Genomic DNA, 23,479 nt, shown 5'->3' on the forward strand with positions numbered 1-23,479 from the left:
TTGGAACAACTTTCGCTGTACGTAATTAGATTTGGTAATGTTTCTGGCTATTAATCAAAATAACAAATAATTATACTTTTTATGGTATTTTGGATAGAGATGAACTCATTTTCTTCATATTGTTCACTATTATTTCAGTGGAATTCGGTCTTAACCGAACATTATTTCTTGGCTGAAAACTTATTTCAAAATTAAATCTTTGTAGCGTTAGATGACTGCGGTGAACTACCACCTTCATAGGGACTGGTAGCTGGAGTAAATGAGATTTTTTTTGGAATGGGACACGTTTTCGATCGACCGAGCCAGGCATGTTCTAATTCTCTATTCACCGGACATTGATCGGCCAGCTCACAAGTTGACGTCGACTGACACCAGCCGCAATTGTATATTTCTGGTAATGCAAGACACGTTCCACAACTATCACTCATATAACGGCATCGATAAATCACCACTGGATGTTGGAAGAAATAACATTAGATTTTTTCAATCTATAAATATGATCAGGATTGTTGTTTTTTTTATTCCCATATAGCATGCAAAATAATCGTTCTTTTTCTCGAATTAAATTATCATGAATGTTATCTGGATTATCAAGTGGCTTTGATCTACTCCATATAACCGCAAATGTTGCAGTTAGATTCGGTGATTTTGATGTATAAACGAATTGCATGGGGTCACAGTAGATCGTGCCACCCAATAATTGTGCATTCACATTAGTCACTTGCCCTTCAATATTGAACTGACACTGGAATCGAATTTGAACAATAAACTGTCCAATGATATACGCTTCAACTTTAAAGGATTTCTTTGCACCAAATGCTACCAAAATTTCATTTTCACAGCTGTTTGACTGGATTTTCGGACAAAAACTAGGACCCGATCGATGGCTTGAGACATTTCTCTGTAGAAAATTTTGAAATTGTTCATTGAATTGCATTCAATTTGAATAAAGATTATGGAAGAATCAGCAAAATATTTCGGATACTTACACTAATACCCGTTACTAAAATATCGTTTGGACAATTTTCATCAAAAGTATCATGCATGCAGCGATACGCTTTGACACACCAATCGCACGGAAATTGTGATGAAACACACTGTGTACAGGACGAATACGATGAACAATCGAAGAACGTGACTGATGTTGCTGCCAAATCAGGCCCGTTCATTGTACGCACCGATAGTTTGGCGGTTAAATGATCTAAAGACAACGGTTTCTCAGGAATTTTAAATTCATTACCGTTCATTTCGGTTTTCATACAGTGAGTATGCTTACGTTTACCGGGAAGGATTTGTAGAAGAAGATCCGAGCGTGGAGTGGTGCAGTTGACACCATATTGTTTTTTAGTTGCGTTTGTATAAATGGTTGGTTTGTCAGCAATGGTAAATGCACACACCAGACTCTCTTTCAGCAATGGCATTTGGTCGATGGTCAATTCAAGCTTTTCAGGAATGAAAACATAGTTTAGTTAAGTCTAAAATTTCGTGTTTTCATTCAAAAATCAACATCTTTTCAACATAAAACCGTTCTTGAAATGATTCAACTAAACTTAACGTTCGAGTGGTGGTGATTGGAAGTTGATGTGGCACAGCACTAGTGATTGTCGCACCTTTGCCAATTTCTCCATTTACATGATAATAAACAAATGCAAAAACTGAAAAAAGCAATGGAAAACCGTAATTTTTTTTCATTTTTTTTCTTTCTTCACACAAAGCAAAGCAGCAGATTTTTGTGATTGATGTGTTTGACATCAATTCGAAACTTAAACTGAAAACGAATAATAAAACGATATCCATATGTCCATCTTTGCTTTATTACGTCACAGGAAATGTGATGCTGGTCGCAATTATGATTAATTTTTCTAGTGTCTGAGCATTTGTATTCCTTCAATCTTTCTATATGTCGCTCGATTCGTCATTTTATTTACATCAATTGGTGAATTGGTGATGATTTTGGTTTAACGAGCATGATAACAAAGTAGAAAAAAAATATATCATGAAATTTCGGGTTGATGGCACGGATGCTGCCAGTGCGTTATGAATATTAAGCCGCTAAGAAAGAAAATTCTCAAAAGTGAATCTTGAATGAGCGCTGTGTTGAAGCGAATCATGAATAATACCGATACCCATGGTTCACTGCTGCTGCGCAAACATTCATGATTCACTTTTGCGTGTTTGCTGTTTTATGTTTCGTTTCAGAATGTTTATTCCTGTATTGCCATTTTCATTCTCACAGCCTCATATGTATTTGCATGAGATTTAGATCTCATCAATCGAATTTAATTGCATACAGCGTAGAACTTCCTATTTCGCTCAATTAATGATTCATGGTAATGAATGCATTATTCCATTCAACTGCTTGCCGTTCGCAATCATTTATAGATTCATATTTAGCAACAGTTTAAAAGAATGTAAACGTTTTTAGATAAAACAAATAGCGTCAATAAGTCGTTAATGACTGCAACAATGTAATTATCTCTGTTTACTACTTGCGATGGATGTTCTATACTTGAATTGTGCGCAACAAGTTCAAATTCATTGAGTGCTTTTCATTGAAAGCGTCGTCATTTGCAATAGTTGCAGAAGATGGCGCTCAGGCGAACTTTCAAGTAGTTGATACCAAATAAAGTGGTCAATAATTCAAGAAAAAGTAAAATCTCGCTGAAAACCACTACGTATTGTCTCAGATACTCGATGGATCTTCGCAATTTCAAGTTTTGTATCGGACTAATCTATGGTTCTATTCTTTTTTTCCATCATTGTTCCATGAAATTCGTAATATTAAGACATTTTGCGTATAAGTACCAAAAACATTACAGTCAAGCAAATAAAGCTTTCTGATTGCGTAATAAAACCCGATGAATGTATGAAATGACATAAATGATTACACTTGTGAACAATTCGAAAAATGTTGAAAAAATGTTTCATTTGAATATAAATGTAAAAATATTTAGTTTATCAATATAACACGCGCGATTCATTTGTGTATTTTGTAACAATATATTCGCATACTTCTACCAAGATGCGACTCACAACCTCGTATTGAAGTTGTAAAAAAGAAAGAGTAGCTGACCATTTGCAAAATTTTCAATTTGCAACTTCAAAAACAGTTTGATGTGTATAAAAATGCTTTGACAGGGCTATAACAGCGAGTCTACATATATGTAGAATATAGTTTCCACACTTTGAATTGAAAGGAAGGCATGAATCATTTATCCATCGTTTTAATTTTGCTAACTGTCACCGTACAGATAACAATCAATAATATTGTGACAAAGGGTGTAGCTAGGGATGTAGTCCTTGATCATTTAAAAACAAAAGCATTTGGTTTGGCGTAATCATTATCAAGGATGAAAGCCAAGCGAAACTGGGACTAAAGCCAATAAAGACATAATTGAAAATGCCATATCTCTGCTGAAGTCAACAGAATAACCCAATGAAGACATTAAACCCCAATTAACGTTTCACATTTGTAATTACTGTTGCTATACTGACAACAATTGACAGGTATAGAAGTAAGGACTTGAATCCTTTTTCAACCTTTGTTCTAATTTCGAATCAAATACTTGAAATATACTATTTTTGTAGTATAGAAAAAAAACTTGTAATTCATTTGAGAAAAAATTGCATTTTATTTTGAGTAAAATTCCTCTTAAACCCTAACACACCAAAATCCTTGGACTTCCTTACTAATGTCAGCTTCTTTGAAGCTTGATATGGAAAATAAACAAGAGCACAACAAATTGAATATTTTTGTTCCAAATGTTTGCGAACTACTTAAAAGCATAAATGCTCGTTCAAGTTCCGCAAGTTAGAACAAATACCAATAGGGAAATTTCCAACTCCAAATTTACTGTCAAATCTTCTCTACAAAAAATTAAGTGTGAACTGTGTGTTAGAAATTTAGACCCAAAAGCCACTTAACTTTCATCAACTAGAGATGAAAGCGGTGGGATAACTCTTTTCGGCCGTCAACACTGATTTCTCCAGTTCACGTTGTTTTTCACGGCAATTGATATAGATTATGCAAAGTGTGAAATGGTAGATACACTCAATGAGGCTCAAAACTGATATGCCCAAGAAGAGACCGAGTAAACCACAGCAATTGGCCAAGAAGTCAGTAAAACTATATAGTTCGGAGCGTTGTATTGCAATGAATTGTTGCTCTTTGAAGAAGATTGACAATCGAGCCGGTTGTGCGCTGAATTTACCGAGAGAAAAAAAACAATACATTATCGTATATCATTCTGCGAATGCAAAAAGTATTTATATGTATCAAAATTGGTATAATGCCATTTGAAACGCCGCGAAAAAAAACTGTTTTAATGAAGCAATTTTGCAGAAAAAAAATCTGTTTCATGATTCACTGTATTCTGATCATATTTTTGTGCAACGAGTGCATTGGCCTTGTCGAATTTCGCCTGCGAAATTTCTGCATCGTAATTGAGTGAAAGGCAGGCAGGCAAACAATAGCAATCTTTGGAAATGTATTGCATTCATAGTTCGATATAGACAGCTCTTTTTCGTGTACAGATAGCCTACTGTTACATAAACTAAGGTCATTACTTTTTACCGAAATCAACCTTAAACCACCTATTAAAGTCACTGTTCGTGACAGAGAAAGAAGGATTTAAAAAACAAATAAAATAATTATTGATTTCGATGAGCATAGTTTATAAAAACAATTCAATAATAAATGTCAAATTAATTGTGTTCAAGCAAATATGAATGTACAACTGATCATACTTTTCAAGAAGATTCCCAAACTATCAACTTCACGTTCATTAAATGTCTCACGATTTATGAATCAAGCGATTGAAATTCACTGAATTGAAACTAAAATTTTCGCTAGAAAAATAAGAGTCGTATGATACAAACTATACGGAATGGATAAAAAACATTAACTGATCCGGAAGTAAAATTATACATTGATTTAGTCCACATTGAGTTCAATGCTGTCGTTCTAAATGACTATTTAGTTATATGTTCAAATCTAACGCATTGATTGTCAAGGCCTCACGTATTGCTTAATCGAAGTCATTTACACACAGCGGCCACGTATTTTGATTCATGACTACATTGATATTCCTCCCGTTGAACTCCTGGAGACGTAACGCGTGTTATCAATAAAACCGTTTTTCGAAATGCATTTTATCACCGTGAACTAATAGTGTAAACCAAATGAATCTTTTTTACGATCGTTAAATGGACAGAAACTTCCAGCCTGGAAGTTTTGCAACTCTAGATACAGATTCATACTCGGTCGATCCATTTTTTTTCCATTTCTTCCATGGGGATTACAAATATGTACATAGAACCAAGAACGTGGGACAAATAAGAGGAGAGTTTTTAAATGATAAGCGATGTGTCATTGAAACGTGCCATCAAATGAGAGATAGAAAGAGATGCACGACTCAATCTAGTAAATCACAAAAAACTTTCACAGGAGTAGTTTATATCAGAGCTTAAAATAAGGATTTTCTATGATTCACAATTTGCTAGAATCGAAAAGGGGAGGCAAAATCAAAATCCACAGGGGTGTAAAAATCAGCGAATTGACAAAAAAATACACAAGCGTACACCGCACACTGCACATAAAATATTTCAACATAGTTCTGCTAGAATAGAATGACACATTTTGCATACTGTATGTCTTATTTATAGTTACAATAGTATTGCATACAGTATGCAAAATGTGTATGCGGACGCATAGCAAATGAAATGCTATGTGTATATCCGTAGTCAAAGTGTGCAAATGTATGAATCCTTTTTTGTGTGTGGAACGGATTCCGTGCGCTCATATATGTAATTTCTCTCTGAGCTGTCATTTCAATACACTGGAAAAATATGCATAAAATTAGCTTTAGCGTGCGCCTGTGTTGTATTTCAATTCACAGAAGCCATTTAAGCAATTGTAATGGAAACAATACAGCGGCCAAATTCAAATAAACCGGTTGAAACCGTAATATTCATCACATCAAATATATCGTCGCTCTTAGTCGCGAAATTTTTCAAAAAGTGAAATTAAATCCATGTTTCATTGGTGAATTCTAATTCACCGTTTGGAATTTTTTGATTAACATTTTCAAATCTTGATTCACCATTTTGGACTTTATTCACTCTTATTTTAAGCTCTGGTTTATATACATGTAGCTCAGCTAATATCTATGATTAGGACTTTTAGCCAAAAATTCAGATTTATGAAGAATGCCAAACATGGGCAATCTTGGCCTTTTTCTCTATTTTTACTTACCTTTACTGCTTGTTTCAGCATTTTTTTTTCGCCTTGTAATCAAAAAATCTAACACATGTAAGATAAAATACATTACTCAATTGGTTTTACATTGATATCTGATTGCTATCAACTTAACCCTTTATCACATATCGGTTCCTAAAGTAACCAGATACGCCAAACGCTATAGCTATGAAACCACTGAATATTTTTGCATTCTTGTTTGGAAACAAATGTAGGGAATTGAACTAGCTTTCATTTGATACTTTACAGGCTACAATTGGTTAGCTGAATGGAAATTTTTTTCTGTTCATGTATTGCTGTAAAAAAATGCGAAATTATAGCAGAATTCCAAATTTTTCCTCTCCTTATCTTGTGGGTTTGTACACTCTTTTCAATTGTCAAATTAGGACTCGTAGGACCAAAACACATCAATTTAACTTTCTGCATCATTAGTTTTATGAAATTTAATTTTTTCAAGATTTTATAGTGATTTGACACTTTTGACTCTTTTCCGATTTTCTCGACAAATACGCAATTTTTCAAAAATCTAAGTATGAGGTCTTTCTCTATTTATCGTGGCACAAAACATGTATCAAAATGATTGAAAAACAAAAAATCGTGCATCAAAGGGTTAACCAAATGAATTTGAATGTCAAAAATTTTCTATAAATAAATAAGTGTTAGGTCTCTATAATTGTTGCTGTTAAATTCCGCCACGTGGATAAGAATCATTCCAATTTAAATCGGTTTAGGTCTGAATCGGCTGTTAGACTTTTGTGTGCAAATTCATCACAATGTAAGCGATCCCTTGATTTGATGTTGCCGTAAGAAGCGCTAGCAATTCAATGTATTTTTATATGCTTGTGTACAACTGTACGTGTACATGTTTGTGTATAAATAACATGGAGCGCACAGTATGTACGTCCAAACCGATGAGCGTACGCACCATTGACTGTAGTTTCAATTAAAGTAATTCACTGTGAACACATCGAACCAATAAGATGAAGTTCCTTCTGTTGGTGGTTTTCACTGGTTTTTTACAGGTATTGCTTGAGTTGAACATACATTTTTACCATGGCAAACTGAATAAATTTAGTTTTATTTTCTTTTCTTTTGTTTTCGTATAAAAAATTTAATATAAATAAAAATGAATCAAATCATAAAAAGCCAGCATTTAAGCCAAGTGTCACAACATTAATCGTAGTCAGTAAGCAAATACACTGAAAAAAATTGAATAAAAACTATTGGTTTCATAATAAGAATTGTGATTCATAATTCTTTTATATTCCAGCTCTGTTTAAGTCTACGGCCACTTGATGAGGTTTATGAAAATTTCAAGGCAGTTTCTGGTATAAATGAAAAAGCGCTCGATGATTTGATTGAGGTGTTCAAGAAGATGAAATCGACCAACAGTAACGAAGTATTGGCGAGCTATGTACGTATTTTTAAAAAAAATAAATTGAGATACAAACAAAATACTTAAAATAGATCCTCCATAAAATGATATATGAATGAATGCTTAGGCCACTCTCTTGAATATCGTCGTGGAAGAAAATTTACATCAAAGCGATCGAACAGCCGTTGACATTTGGGAAGTGTTTTATGAACATGCAACCGAAATGGAAATTCTGGATGAAAAATTCATGAAGAAAGTCGCAAAGCTCCTATCCAAAGAACTGCCACCAATGAAAGTTAGAGACGCGTTAAGCTCTTCACCTGAAATGGATGGTACATCTGTATCAAAAGTGAAAAAAGACGTATGTATCGAACTAGTTTGATTGATCACACAAATTGTATAGATGCTTCCTTCCAAAAACACACCAATTATCACTTCTGCTTTTCTCCACAGATTCACTATGTTGATACGGTATTCCATAATGCGCTTGGCGTATCGAAGCGCAAGGCATGTGATATAATATTTTCTAATTACAACTGTAATGAATATCAAAATTGATTGCACACCTCTCAGCCACAAAAACAAATCAATGTGAAAGATCTTCACTGAAGGAAATGAAGCAAAGATGAAAAAATTTTGCATTTAAAATCATAATCAGGTGTTTTTTAATAGATTTTGTTACCGGATCGTTTAAACACGAAATAAAAAAAAACAATTGATCATAAACAAATGCGTACCTTATTTAAGCAAGTTCAGCTTTCGTAAAATTCCATTAGAAAAAGCCCCAAAATTAAAGTTATTCGAATAAATTCATGCACGTGATTTGCTCTCAAGATAAATCAAAGCCAAACTGACTATTTCTGACTAATATAATCTGATGAATCCGGTGTAGCAAGAGATTATTGTCATGTTGAATCCACTAATAACCAGTAACCATGCGGGCAGTACACATCATAAAAAGAATTTAAATTGAATCAATTGATATCAAACATAGTCTCAGTTTGAGTTGTGTTGGGCCGAATTGCACATGTTAAATCGACACGATGAAGTTACTTTCAATGCTTGCTGTTATCGGTCTTGTACAGGTTTGAAACATAGTTTATCAAATGTTTTTATCTCTGATTTTTATGTGATATTTTGGTGTTTTTACTAATTAGAAACGAAAAGATGAATCCGAAAACGTATGGAAGATCATTTTTCTGGGGGTTAACTGAAAAGTTGTTGTTATTTTTTTCCAGATCAGTTTAGGTGAAAAAACGCTCGACCAGATTCGTGACGGATTCAAAGCGATGGATGGCGTAAAATCAAAAAATGTTGATGACTTGATCATCATTTTGCAGATGCTCGCTATGGTGCATCGATCGACCGAATCTGAATGGGATGCTTGTGTAGTAAGAACTGCCCAATGTTGAATTGAGTATCAATTTTGCTGTATTAGGGTGCTGTCAAACTGTGCAAGTAAAACGCTTTCAGCAAGCATTTTTTCAACGTATTTTTGAGATTGATTCCAAGTACGTTTGCCAAAAATTCCACTTGCATGGGGTGAAATCACTTGCGTGCAAGAATTTTTTTCGCATGCAAATACTTTGAAAAAAAAGCGCTTGTTGCAAGCGTTTTTCTTGCACAGTCTGACAGCTTCCTTACATACATTTGGTCCCAAACTTTATTTTATATGGTGATTGAGGTTAAAATTGTTGGTTTGCCTTTTTTCAACGTATTTTTTTTTCAAGAAACGTCTTTCGTTTCAAGACTTTCTCAGACTGCGAATCCCAGTGTTTGATACACAGTTGTTTATATTTCCAGGCAACTCTTCTGACCTTGGCTGTGGATGAGGGATTTTCGAGAACAAATCGTACAGTGTTTGATGTTTGGCAAAAATACACGAAAAACTTGATTGAATTTAAATTTAGCGGCGATATTGAAACGAACTCATCGCCAGACGAAATTATCGCGAAAAAGCTTAAAATCATATTGGCCAAAGAGTTGAACACTTCCAAAACAAATGAGGCGATGGGATTCATGTCGATACTCAGAACGCCAAGTCTTTCAGAAAAACGAAAAGAGGTCTGAAGAAAAAAAAAATCTGATTTTATTATTGCTCAAAGTGTGGTTTATTGAAAAATTTAAACAATTTTCTTTTTAGATCGATCTATACGTATTTGCATTCCACAATGCACTGGGCGTTTCTAAAGGGAAGACATGTGCCATTTTATTTGCAGACGAGACTGATGTTAATTGCAGCAAATATGGAATTTAATCGGACATGAAGATCACTAGAATAGTTTTTTTTAGTTGTTACGTGTTAATTTTTTTTAAGGCTTTTAGTTCAATTGAATGAAAATAAAGAAATATTTATTTACACTTTATTAGATGGACATTTTCTCTTTTGTCGAAAAGCTCATGGAAACATTTCCCAGAGTTCAAACATATTCATTTTCAAGTTCGAATACCGCACCTCGTTCTATCAATGTGTAAAAATAAGCGCTCCAATGAACTTTATGACCGGAAATCAGAGCTTGTATTGTATGTGCAACAAATAAACAGTTTTATCAATTTTTCTCTCATCTGTGTATGGGCAAACTGAATGTGTTGCTTAGCGTAGCTAGATAGCCTTTCACCCGTGAGTTATAGCAAAATCTATTTTCCATCAGGCATTTACAGATTATTTGCATTACGTACGATTCAGTTTGATTTGCAGTACAAAAAAAGTTGCACTTGTTAAATCTGAAGAATGAAGTTTCTCGTGTTACTTGTTATTTTCGGCTTTACTCAGGTTTGATTTTTTTTCACAATGACATTAATTTTTAAGATGAATTTGTACTTTTATTTATTTTTTGAATTTTTACCAATTGCATTTTACGTTGGAAAATAATTGTTCTGTCTGCAACAATATATATTTTTTTGGTTTCATTGATTAGTTTTAGAAGTTTTCTTTTGTACTATAGATGGTTCGACACGCAAGTGTGTAACGCGTCCACATATTGCTCAAAATTACTGAATGTTCACCGCATACTTGGGGCATACATGCAAAACCGCCTAATTGCAATTGGCTATGCCACTAAATTTGAATAACGTTTGATTCTAAGCTATGTCATTATTTTAGATTTGTTTATGTTCGAGGCCGTTCAAGGAAATTTGCGATGCTTTCAAAGTCATGGCCAATGTAGATGGCAAAGTTGTGGATAATCTTTGCAATTTATTCACTAGATTAAGGACATTAAATGAAAGAAATGACACCGAATGGAAGGTGGTTTATTTATGTATTTTAGAAGTATCTCATTTCGTGTAGAACGGATTTTTTTTTAATGAAACAAATTTATTTGCTTTCCAGGCAACTCTCATGACCGTTGCATTAAATGATGATTTACCAAAGAAAAATCGAACAATTTCCGACATTCAGAAAAGTTTTCGTGAAAAAACCCAAAAAACTGTGGTAAAAGAGCAAACAAAAGAAGCAAAGACAACGAGTCATGTTTCTGCCGATCCCACTGAAAAAGAATTTTTTGAACGAGCTCGAAAGCATGTTATCTACAGAGTTGGACGCATCGAAAACCGAAAAAGCGTTAGAATTTGCTACGGAAATTTTTCGCAAAACTAATCGCGAAAAAGATATTAGTATTTTTGCTTTGATTTTATTTTTCAACTGATATAAAGATTGACTTTTCGAACAGGTGTATTATACCATGATGATATTCCATAGTACCTTGGGGTTATCGGAAAGAACCATTTGTAATACTATGACCAGGAATCCCGAAGATTGCGCCGAATATACGGATTGAATGGACTGTGAAAAACGTTGAATTTTTATATGATCAAAAAATCCATAATCGTAATCAATATAACAACAAACCAGTCAACATATTGGCTCGGTGGATTCTTTTTAGCTTGTCAATGAACATCAACATATCATCATTTTAATCAACGCAAATATAATTTTTGTCGAAAAGAAAACAGTTCAAAATTATAGATCGCAATTCGTTGGCATGCGGCAATTGCTCATTTTAAAATCGATCTTGGGATTTATTTTATACGTACTCAGAACCACCAGTTTTCTTGCCACCAACAATTCCAAAGATCATCAAAATAGTCAAGCAAAGTAATATAAACAGCCCTTATATCGAATCGATATATTCGATCGTTAGTTTTCAAATGCGAGTGTACGATCGATGATTCCGTAAATATTATATACCAAAATAACTCATTTGAACAATATCGCAGACTAAGTCACACTTACTTTTTCAACGGAAAATTGGGCATGGCTCGTTATTGGAGGATCATATGAATGATATTTGCATAAAATTCATTGCAATATTAGGCAACTATTCAAGACCATTACAATAATCATAATTATCGAATGTCAATAAAGGCACTGTATCCAAGGCGCACGATCGCACACGATTGCAATCGTGGGCCTTGCAAATAGTGCCTTGAGGAGAAAAATTCGATGAAAAAAAAACACGCATCAATTTTCTAACTTTAGTGATTTTTTATTGTTTTTATTTTTATATAATTAAATATTGTATTCACAATTTTTGTATACATATTAATGAGACTTTTGTTTTGTTCTATTTAATTTCTTCATTGTTTATCGACAACATATTTGAATAACTGTTTCTCTGTGTTATCATTTTGTGTTCTCAATCTTTCTTCCGACTCAAAAAAAGAAAATTCTTTCCGTTTTTTGTTACACTCGACTAAAGAGTGAATGTTGGGGAGGAGGGGGCTAGTTGTCTGTAATTCAGTTTATTCTTATTTAGTTCTCTCTCTCTGGATATTGTTAATTCTAGAGGCCTTCCGGTTTAACGATTGCTTTGATTGGACAAATATATTAAACCACTTTTATTCTCTTCATCTAATTGACACAAAAAATATACATCTCTTTCTTTTGCATCTAAATATCCTTACAGTCAAAACAAATACTCTTCAATTACCGCAAGTGAAACAGACGAGTTGTAATGATCAAATGAGAGAAACGATTAAATCATTAAAATGGTAAAGTAAAAGGTTAGTCAATCCAAATTAGATAAAATGAAATTAGTTAGAGAGAAAACGTTTTATTAGACAAAATTTAAAGAGTAAAAAAACAAAGGCGAACTTCTTAAGTCGATTTTGGAACAGAAATGAAGTATAAACGAATTAAGGATGTTCAAGTAATTGCAAAGCGTTCAATTCACATGATATCGCTGAAATTGTAGCTCCCTTCTTGCCGAATACTTTCGATTCGGATGTTCAAAGTCTCTTTTCTTCTTCCAAATACGTCTCCGCTTTGAATCCATAAATATATTTCATTCAGAAAATAACAATAAACAGATTTTTTTTTCTCAACACCCGATCAAAACAGATTTTTTTCTTTACACAGTGAATAGATTTAAGTGGTTAAACTGAGTGTTAACGGATCTTTTTTTTTCCTATGGGATGCGGTTAATTTTCAACTTTATTTACAAATATAGAATTATTATTTTCCTCGCAGGAAAACCACTGACAGGATGATGAGCAGCGAACAGAACGAAAAAATTGACAAAACTTGGATTCAAATGTGACAAAATCGTTTTTCGTTTTAGATTCAATTCATTTTTTTTTTTCATAGAAATCTCAGCTGTAGCTGTGTATGTGTGATAATGTTATGGTACGGTGCAATTTAAAATAAGCCACGAAATGCTTAATCTCATTAGGATGTGAAAAAAGTGTGTTTGTACGTCTCGCTATTTTAATTATTTAGCTTGGACAGTGTGTCCGTGTGGCGGCCATCATTCCATTAAAAATCTTGGTGGAAGTGCGCGAATGAAAATTGGAGTGCAAATTTTTGCTGATAGTCATCAACAGACAAATTAAATCGGTGAATCTCGATAAAAGATACTTTTTTTTCGTTTGGTAAGAGTATTAGCGTGTTCGTAAGTGTATGAACGATTTTCTTGTGCTTTACCTGTGTTATCCTGATGAAACCGAATTTATTTTTTTCTTATTTGTTATTCATTAATATTTCTGAATAATCTACGCATTTTGTTGTTTGTTTATGTAGGTGAAAACTGCAATTGTTTCTACGTTTTTTGCTTTGTGAATTGATGAGATTGTAATCTCTTACCCTCCCATAAAATATATCTACACCCATCAGAAATTATTTCAAGACAGAGAAAGAGAGAGATATGCAATAATCATTTGCGGCAGCTGCAGTCATCTTCCAAATGAATGTCATTTTATTTTAGCCCTTTGTAGAGTGTTCTCATATGGAGAGAATAGAATTCTAACGAAAAATTCATTTTTCTTTTAAAATTTATCGTAATGGTGTAGAATGATAAAACTTTTTCCCAAAATAGAATTTGAATGAATGCACCGTTTGGAGGTGTAACTATAACTTTTATTCTATAATCGAACCGAAAAGAGTCGGAAAGAGTCAATTCCAAACGAAAGAGCGCGACATAATCAAGTGATGAACTCCGAACGCCATTGACGATAAACAATTCGCAAGACATTGTACAGTAACATAAGTTGTTTCTGTTTTTTGGTTGAAATGACTTCTGAACAATTCGACCACATCTAGGTGAGAGTGGTGAGGAACGTTGACAAGAAGTTATTTGAACAACAAACAAGTATTCGAAACGATATTCCAGACTGCAGCTGACAAAAAAAATTCTGTGAACAATATTCGAGAGGCAGCAATCAGTAACTCTTATTACTTGAAATTGCAATGTTTTCCATGAAGCAAAATATGAACAAGTTTCTTCTCCTTTATGAAATGTTTTTCAAGAAATTTGCTTTGGAAGAATTTCTCTCATTTTGAAAAACTGTCCGTGTCAATTTCTCTTTTTAGTCGAAGTTAGAAATTTGCTTTCTTCGCCTAAGCACAAGACAATAAGTCGAATAAGTAGAGTTAGCTTCAAAATATTTTTTTTAAACTTTTTTTTTGCTTTTTCATTTTTATTTCAATAATGTTGTGTAATAGAAGTTTTGTCCTCTTTTTGTATACATTTCACATTTATCTCCTTTCTACGTGTCTTTATCTCAACCATATTTTTCTTCTGTTTTATCTTCTTTTTTAAATATTAACTTTATTCACTGAATTCTGTTCTTAACATTTAAATAACCTAAAAAAAAGGAAACATAAACGAATGCTAGTCAATTATTTGTTAGCATTTCGTGTGGGTGGTGTCTGTGTGTTTTGCTAATTCTCACTGTATTTTTCTATTGTTTTACTGTGTTATTGATCCATGATTAGAGTGACCAAATAAGTTAAGTGTGGCTATTTGAATATGTCATCGTCAGATGATGTCCGGCAGTGGGAACATTTGACTTGGAGATCTTCAAAAGGTTTTCGGCCATACAGAAATTGGTTTCATTTGACAAAGTTAGGCCATATTTTGCCTCATTCAGGCTCGATCATCGCCAAATTCCAATGAAATGAGGAAAAACAAATTCAATATCTTCAACAAAATGCTCGAAATGGGACATAAACCGAACCACCCAATAAATGTCACACAAAACTTATTCGGCTATTCGCCACACACCAATTGAATAACTTTTTAATTTGTTTTCTATTTTATTTCATCATGTTAAAGTAATTTAATTAAAGCCTGGCTAGAGTTGAATCACTAATGTAAACGTAAACTATAAAATAGCTCTCAAAATCTGTTTCGTTCGTTATGTGTTGTCGTTATTTGAATATGTGGGGCCCGTATTGAATTGTGAGCCCACACTCTGTGTGTCTGCGTATTCTATGAAATGAGAAGATATTCAAACGTTTGTTTCTTTCTTCCAGTTTTAGTTTGGTTTCAACATTTTAAAACGGAAATTTCGCTATTGAACACACAAAAAATGAGAACGAAAAATGAAAACAAAATGAAAAATTAAACCCAACAACTCTAAAGTAGCAATCTAGTTGATTTTCTTTTGGCATATATTTCTTTTTCTTGTTGAAACGAACGCCACTAAGTATTAGATTCAACTTGTGTTATTTAATGTGTGTGTGTGTGTTTATTTCTTGTGAAATTTAATAACTTTGATTTTTGTTTGTATGTACGTGTTTCTCTTCATATCTTTTTTTTGGTTTAATTAAAGCTTGTTTTTGTGTTTATGTCGTCGTCGTCGTCGTCTTCATCATCATCGATTTTGTGAAATTGCTTCTTTTTTCTTCCCAGTAAAAAATAAAGAAAATAAAAACAATGACGTTTGTTGATTCGTCTCTATTATGCTGTTAATTTTGGTTGTCATCGGATCTAAATATTACAGAATACTAAGATCCTATCACAATTTCAAACACTATTTGGATTATGTTGACTGGCTGCTTCTTCATCATCATTCTTGTTGTGTTTTAAAATTACGGAAGATGTGTCATAATATCTCTCTTTCATTTGGTTCAGTCGAGTGTGTGAGTTGTTTAGGAAACGAAACATTGTATGGTGTTGTGTGGTGGTTGTGGTGACAATGTTTGATAAAATGGATTCATCTCGGTTCTAAACGAAAATTTCACATTACTAAATCTTGGTTTCTTTGTCTTCACTTTTTGTTTTTTCATCCGGTTATTAATTTTTTTTTTGGGAGGGGGTGGTAAATATGTGTTTTCTAAAAACACACACAAACAAATTGCGGTGTGTCTAACAAACGATCAAAAATTCGATTAATTGAATTGGAGGTTCAATTTTTTTTTCTTAATTATTTGAACAACTTGATACGATAATTTATGTTGTTTTTTTCTTATTGTTTTGGCTTTTCATATGTGTTGTTGTACGGATGATGTTCTTTTCGTCTGAAAGAAGGAAATATAATTCTGTGTGTGTTTTTTTTATAGATCGCAATTATAGGTTCTTCATTTTTTTTTACAAGTAACAACGTATTTCATTTTTTTTAAATCATTTTTTGATTTGTATTTGTCAAATCTCTATTTATGTCAACATTATCATAAATTTGATTTAAATATCCTACGTTTTTTTGTTTTTTTTAGGTGTGGTTTTTGTGTGTGAGTTTTTTTTGTTTATTTGTTGTGTGTGTGTGTGGGTGTGTAGTAACTTTTCGAGCGTAAACACATCAAATCGAAGAATATCGCAAAAATTTACCATTTTTTTTGTTGATGGTTTTAATCCATTCTTGGTGGTTTTTGGAAAGTGATAATTGCCATTTTGGAAAACAAACATTCCGATTGGTTTTGAATGACTTATTTCTTTGACACAAATTTAAATTCTGGCATGAAACATCATTTTCACTTCGATGGATAAGAATATAAGTTAACTGACGTCAAAGAATGATGTGTCAAACCATGTCTGTTCAAAATTTTCGAAAAAAATTGTTCTTTTTGAAAGATCATTTCGTTATTAATGTTAATTGATCCATCAATAGTGTTGGTTTCGAACGTTCGTTCGACATGATTTAAAAAAATAATTTTATTCGTTCGAAAATGTTTTGTTCGGTGTTCGGTCCGAACAAAGTCTTTTTTTCATACAAAATTTAATGTTATTCGGACCGAACAACGAACAAAACATTTTCGAACGAACAAAATGATTTTTTTAAATCATGTCGAACGGTCGAACAAGCGTTCGAAAGTGTTCGACGGCCAACACTAACCATCAATTTTAAATATTTCAAACAAAAAATATATCGAATTTTTTTGAATCGAAAACAGTATTTAATATCAAAATTTTTAATATTAAATACTGTTTCAGTGCTTCAAAAGAAAAAAAAATCGCCAAAAGAATGAAATTTGTACCAAAACACTTGGGTGAAGAATGACAAAAATAAAGTCTTATTTTATTATTTATTTCGTTTTTTTTTTTAAATAAAGTCAGTGACATCAAAATGGGATTTTGTGCGATGTTCTCACATTCAACGTGGTTTCGCCCTTTAATTTATAATAATAATATAATAATAGTGAACATAGATTATGCAATAATTTAGCCAACGAACCACTTGGGCAAATTGATTGCAAACGAAATGACAACACAATATATGTTTTTGTTTTTCTATCCAACCGTGGTCGACGTCATTTGCAAATCAATTTGCTGTGTGTGTGTATGTATATGTGATCCATTTTGTGATCCCATCACGAACAGGGCCTAGAAAATTATTTTCTCTCATAATTTATTTTTTTCTCTTCATTTAATTAGTTAGTTAATTCACTTTTTATTTTTCCACTACACCGTGTCTACTGTCAATTTTGCATTCGCTGCATCCTTTTTTCACTCGTTATATTCATCTGTGTATGTATTTTTCTTTTACTCTCAAATAACAATAGAATCATAAAAATAGTTAAACATATTTTTTTTGTGTTCTTTCATTTTCACTTTTTTTTCTACTTTCCTTTTTTTTATAAATATAGTTAAAAGAAAAAAAAAACGTAAATCACATTGGTCAGAGATTGGCGCTCAAATAAAATTGGATGACAAAGTTCGTGTGTTATGTGTATGTGTGTGTGTTGGTTTTTGTTATAATTTCATTTGTTCGGCATAACATCTGTAAACACCCCGTTCAACAGGAGAGATAGTTTTTGTTTTGTTTTTTTTTTCTTCTTTTTTATTTGTTTTAAATCCAATATTTAAATAATTGCATGTTTTTTTTTCATGATTGTGTTTAGTCTCGATGCTATTTTGGTTTGTGTTTTTTTTTTCTTGTTAAATGTAATTTTCTCTCTCTTGAAAATATAAAATTCATTTTTTCAATGGCTTTTAAGCAATTTTTCCTTCTGTTTTTACTGTTTACCATTCCAATTTAATTGTTTAGTTGGTTGTTTCTATGATTTTTTGTTGTTGTTTCGGTTTAGACACGTTTTCTATCGTTTTTTGCTGTGACATACTTATTTGGAAGTGATACCATCTAATTTAGAATTTTGTATTTTTTTTATTTTATTTTTTTTTTAAATTTGTGTTAGGGGGTCCATTGCCTCTGCCTTAACATTTCTTTTCGTTTGGAAACGTTCTTGTTTTTCTTCTTTGAATATTTTAAATTTTTCTTGTTGTTGTTTAGGACGATTGTTTCGATTAATGAAAATTCCATATAAATGTGCACAGCGTAAAGCGACGAAAATGTGTGTGTGTGTGTATTTCAATGGAGATAGATTTTCTGTTTCTGTTGTTGTTATTATTTGTTTATAAATAGTGCGTCCAATTCAGTGGATTTTTTTGTTGTTGTTGCCTATCCGCGCTGTTGCTGAGGCTGTTGCTGCTGTTGCTGAGATGACGTGTCCGAAATGAGATTTGATCCATTTGTCGATGTGGTTGCTGCCGCCGACGACGACGTCGCATCCAGCTGCGTACTTAGCCCCGTATCACCGATAAGCGAAACTTGTGTTTGATCATCACTATAATTTACAAGCGTAGTGCTACTGCTGGTTGTGACTGGAAAGGTAGATTCGAAAGAAATAACGTTAGCAACTTGATCATATTTACCAGAAAGCCCGAACATTTTCAGTTTGAAAATTTGCTTCAAAAAAAAAAAAAAATGTTCGCATGTTGTTTTCGTGCTACTCGCAAAATTCAAAAACCAATTCAAGTCAATAAATTTTAAATTCACAGCCAAAATTAAACCATGAACTGAGTTGATCACACGAGAAAACAAAAAACAAGTGGACATTTTTTTTCCCGCCACAAATCGTCGCATCATACCTGTTGCTGCCGTTATTGAAGCAGATGTAGTCGAGGACATCGTGTGTATTGTCGTTAAATTAGTTGAGGACTGTAGCAGAGACGTTTGTGAATTTAATTCCGTGCACGGTATCGATGATGACGACACCGACTGTTGCTGCTGTGGTAATGCGGGATCATCAGTTAATCGCAATGCGATCTCCAGGTCACGTAACACATCAGTTTCTTTGGATTCTATTAAATTGAAACGCCTACAAAAAATATCGAGAGAAATTTAGTTTTCTGAATACGAATTGTATCGATATAACTGGAGAAAACTGCTTGAGGGGATGAAATTTGCTCACAAATATGGAAAAGAAATGCACAAATAAACGAAAATATCAAGAAGAAGACGTTGTCACACAATTCAATACTTACTTATGCAACGCGGTCAAATGGGCAAATGTTAAATTTAAATGCGAATGTAAACCTAACAAAGCAATCTCCCGAAAGTGGGCTGCATACAAATGAGCAATCACATGAAATAATAGTCGCAAGATTTTCCTTGCAATGCTTTCGAATGAACTAGGAAATTCGTTGGCATATTTTGTTGGAAATATCGACTCATCGCTAACAGTTTTTTGTGTAAATGTCATTACATAGTCGATGTATTGCGGTGCTGCAACGCGAGTCTTTTTCCCTTTTTCGTCGAACCATAAGTACATTCTGTCGTGAAAGAGAACGAAAAGAAAAGAAGGAAAATGGTTGGTTTAGGTCAGAGTTTAGTAGCAAAAATTTGCAAAACGAAAAAAAAAAATCCAAAGTAAATTGTCAAAAAGAAAACACAATTCCATAAAAACATAGTGATGGTTTAAGTGATTGAATCATTACCTATTTCCTGGTCCAGTCATATCTGGGCACCCGGATGTTGTACAAAATTCACTAATTGTTCCGTACACTAAATTTACATGTTCAAATAGTGCCAATGCTACGTAAAAAGAATGGAAGAAAAAGAAAAAAAAAGCCACATGTAAATTTTTGTATTGTTGACACATGGAAAATAATGTTCTTCTATCGACCTGAATTGAAGTATACTTACTGTGCGAAGCAAGCCATTCGTTATAGTCTAAGCCAGCTGGAAGTTCTATAATTGTATTAAGGTTGGCATCGGTAAGTTTTCGTTCAAGTACACTTTCTTCTAAATAGAGTTTTGTGTCATTTGAATTTTGATCACCATCCTTTTCTTTGCGCCGGGCTTTTCTGTAAATTGGACACAGCACAAAGAGATAAAGAGAGAAAATGAGACAATATTAATGAATTAACTCAATGATATTTCATCTGTTATAAATGGTGTCTATTGTTTTATTGTTTGCATAAATAATATTGAGAGAAAAATAAATAAATTCTATCCATTAAAAATAGAAACGATTCAGGTTTGGTTTTGTTGCGTTGTTGGGTTTTTTTTTCTTGTCTTTTTTTTCTGAAGAGAACCGTATGTTCTGGACGCGAGCAAATGCCATTTTCAATGTGTCATTGTGTGTTTGTTATCAAGAGAGGAACCAAAACAAACGCCTTTGCTAACGGAATAGAATGGTGCTTGTGTATGCTTGCATGTGAGGTGAGGTGTGTTGACATTATGCCGCAAACCAAATATGATAAACTGGTTTTTTTTTATATCCATCGTGTGTGCGCGTGGTTCTCTTTTATCTCTCGCTACTTTGTTTTGCCCAGCGTATTCAAAAGCTCCTCATATTAAATTCCTTTGTTTCAGAGATTGATGTGCGGTTTTTTTCGGTGTATTTCCTCGTTGGGTTTTTTTTTGTGTACGCCTGAGCAAACATGTGCTGCGAGTGCATGAGGATTAATATTAAAAATTGCGTACTACCTACTACCCACAGAGATAGAGAGAGAGAGACAGAGAGAGAGAGAGAGAGAGACTCACGTACAAATTTATTTGATTTGCACTCAATATGATGTCATTTCAATTTAATTATTTCAAAAGTTCGGTCTCACATTCCTTCATTTCGTTACCATCACTTTGCGGCACATTATTACAGCATGAACTGCCAAAGAGTAAACGAAAAAAAGCCGAACTGATTGAATTACCACCGTTGTGCTTGCTTCGCACGTTTTTTGTTTCTGCTGCTGTTCGAAGGTATTGTTTCAAACATTTATTTTATGGAGCGAATATGATGATTTTTGCATATTTTTTTTCTTCTTTCATTCAAAAAACCGTTTTCCCCCAATGACAAATGGCAATTATTCGAAATGATATGAAATGCAATACATCATGTAATCACCATGTCAATTGCTATCTATATTGATAGATTCATTGAAATTGATAATTGGAATTCTAGCTTTTTCAATGTGAAAAGTTCGGAATAAACGTTTCCGCTGTTTCAAATGAGACCACCTGCTATGGATCGATATTGTTGCAAAAAATGAATGTGCCCCATTCTGAACGGTTATTTACACAAAAAAACACATTTTTACCAAAGCTTTTGTATTCATTTTAAATATATGCTATTGTCTTAATTTCATCCTCGCCTCATAACGAAAATATAATTTTCTAATATTTACAATGGGTCTTTTTTGACCGACACATGACAACCCAATAAACTTTCAATGGCATGGCGCTCTCGGTGTATCCATGTCATAAAAACAATATTTCCATTTATTCGATGATTGTGAGAGGGATGGCAGATGTGTGTATGTGTGGGATTTAGATATCCTTATGAAATGAGCGACAACAACAAAACCCGGATCTTTGATGTAAAAGCTTAAGCGGATGAAAGCGGTCTGGTCCTAAATCGCCAAGAGGAAATCGAAAAAAAAAATTCGTCCGAAGAATAAAAAGAACCTCAATCACCATTTGAAAAAATTAAATCAAAAGAGAATGTGAACAAAATGAAATAGACCCTCTTCTACTGGTGCTTCTCCGATTTTTTTTCTTTTGATACATGAAATGTCTCATTTTCTATCGACACAATATTGGATTGCCTGTGTGTGTGTGCGCGCGCGCGAGGAAATATGCTGGAGAAAGAACCAATAATAAATTGGTTCTATCTTATCGCAAACGACCATTTATTATCCCTTAATAAACAAACGGGCGACTCGCTAAAGTGGTGGTCAATTAAAGTTATTTTAAGACTATACAACATTTATATGACTCATCTCTTTTTTCGTCTTCGTCGTCGTCGTTAGATTCGATTCGATTTTCAATCGATGGTGCAATATGATATTTTTGTGTCGCAAAATTGCGTCGCGCTGTAGGTATGGTGTTTACGGTATGGAGATGAGTGTTACACTTACGTTGGACAGAAGAATATGTTGATTGATTCTTGTGCATATCGTAGCAACGAGCCAAATGCATCGCTTAATTTGGCCGGCACTGTGACAACTTGCCACATGAGCTTCTCATGTGATGCCGTTCGCATGAGTTTAAATGAATTATTGCTGTTGTTGTTGCTGTTGTTGTTGGGTTTGTATTTGTTTTGCTGAGCGGTAACGGTCGTTTTGCTCAACGTTAGTGTTATTGTATCCGTACTGATGCTGTCAAACGGTTGCGATTGTACATTTACAATTGATGGCTTACGTTTGCTGCACTGATAATAATGCAACGGTGGTGGCGGTGGTGCGGGTCTAACTTTCATTCGAAATCGTTTGAAAAATATTTGGATGCACATTCTAATAAACAAGCCACTTGTGAACGGGGCTTGTGCATGACATAGAACACATATGGCACTCGTTTTGACTTAAATCCGTTTCGGTTTTTGTATCGCGCCCGTGTATACGTTTCTGACAATCGATTTTAAATTATTAAACTGTTTCTCTGCTGCTCACTTTGACTTTGTCCATCGATTTTTCCAATTTATTCACATAAAACACAGAACAATCGACGATATTCGTAGGAAACTTGTTTACCCTCCTCATTATACAAAGCACAAAACAAACGTTTTTTTTTCTCTTTCTGCTGCCTCTGTTGTTCGGACGGTTTTAAAACGGACGACCGTATCGGTGTGATGCTATTACGTTTATGCGACACAATCGACACGACTGCCACTCACTGTTGGCTATCTATGCGATTATTGGTGTGTATAGAGAATCAATGAATCACCTGAATCATCAAGTCGATTCGCCTTTATCTTAAAATAACTTGGAAACACGATCGATGATTTTTATGATATCACTGAACTGACTTTTGGAACATCGATAAACATTTCAAATACTTTTTTTTCTTTTCGTTAATTTCTTGCCGTATTTTGCTATTTATAATGCTGAAATTATACACGAAAATGTTTATTC

The 23,479-nt window shown here is 33.5% G+C and overlaps 3 protein-coding genes across 16 annotated transcripts in view; 2 read left to right on the plus strand and 1 right to left on the minus strand.

Moving 5' to 3' along the window:
• Positions 1–8,666: 8,666 nt before the first annotated feature.
• Positions 8,667–9,927, plus strand: LOC129575321 (uncharacterized). Its single transcript, XM_055458697.1, has 4 exons — positions 8,667–8,716; positions 8,870–9,022; positions 9,435–9,695; positions 9,775–9,927. The coding sequence occupies exons 1-4, from the start codon at positions 8,675–8,677 to the stop codon at positions 9,886–9,888; spliced, it is 570 nt and encodes a 189-aa protein (XP_055314672.1). The 5' UTR covers positions 8,667–8,674; the 3' UTR covers positions 9,889–9,927.
• Positions 9,928–10,332: 405 nt separating this feature from the next.
• LOC129575325 (uncharacterized) lies at positions 10,333–11,318 on the plus strand. 2 transcript variants are annotated; one of them, XM_055458716.1, is made up of 3 exons: positions 10,337–10,404; positions 10,735–10,878; positions 10,963–11,318. In XM_055458716.1, the coding sequence occupies exons 1-3, from the start codon at positions 10,363–10,365 to the stop codon at positions 11,227–11,229; spliced, it is 453 nt and encodes a 150-aa protein (XP_055314691.1). In that variant the 5' UTR covers positions 10,337–10,362; the 3' UTR covers positions 11,230–11,318. The 2 variants fall into 2 exon arrangements, 1 of the variants encoding a protein (XP_055314691.1); XR_008688789.1 differs by lacking the exons at positions 10,735–10,878; positions 10,963–11,318 and adding an exon at positions 10,577–10,688 and having other exon boundaries at positions 10,333–10,404.
• Positions 11,319–18,558: 7,240 nt separating this feature from the next.
• LOC129575323 (MOB kinase activator-like 2) overlaps positions 18,559–23,479 on the minus strand; it is a 108,101-nt gene continuing 103,180 nt past the window's right edge. For 12 of the 13 annotated variants that reach the window (XM_055458710.1, XM_055458702.1, XM_055458712.1 and 9 more), the window contains 5 exons: positions 20,274–20,434; positions 20,066–20,162; positions 19,613–19,900; positions 19,217–19,446; positions 18,559–18,949 (listed from right to left, as the gene is read on the minus strand). In XM_055458710.1, the coding sequence (XP_055314685.1) occupies positions 18,747–18,949; positions 19,217–19,446; positions 19,613–19,900; positions 20,066–20,162; positions 20,274–20,434 (979 nt within the window). In that variant the 3' untranslated portion in view covers positions 18,559–18,746. Of the gene's footprint in view, positions 18,950–19,216; positions 19,447–19,612; positions 19,901–20,065; positions 20,163–20,273; positions 20,435–22,486; positions 23,452–23,479 lie in introns of all 13 variants that reach the window. The other variant, XM_055458700.1, reaches the window with a different exon arrangement.

The sequence above is a fragment of the Sitodiplosis mosellana genome, unplaced genomic scaffold (genome assembly GCF_009176505.1).
Source record: "Sitodiplosis mosellana isolate CC-2019 unplaced genomic scaffold, AAFC_SMos_1.0 Smas_scaffold_6166, whole genome shotgun sequence".
In the NCBI taxonomy this organism is placed as follows: domain Eukaryota; kingdom Metazoa; phylum Arthropoda; class Insecta; order Diptera; family Cecidomyiidae; genus Sitodiplosis; species Sitodiplosis mosellana.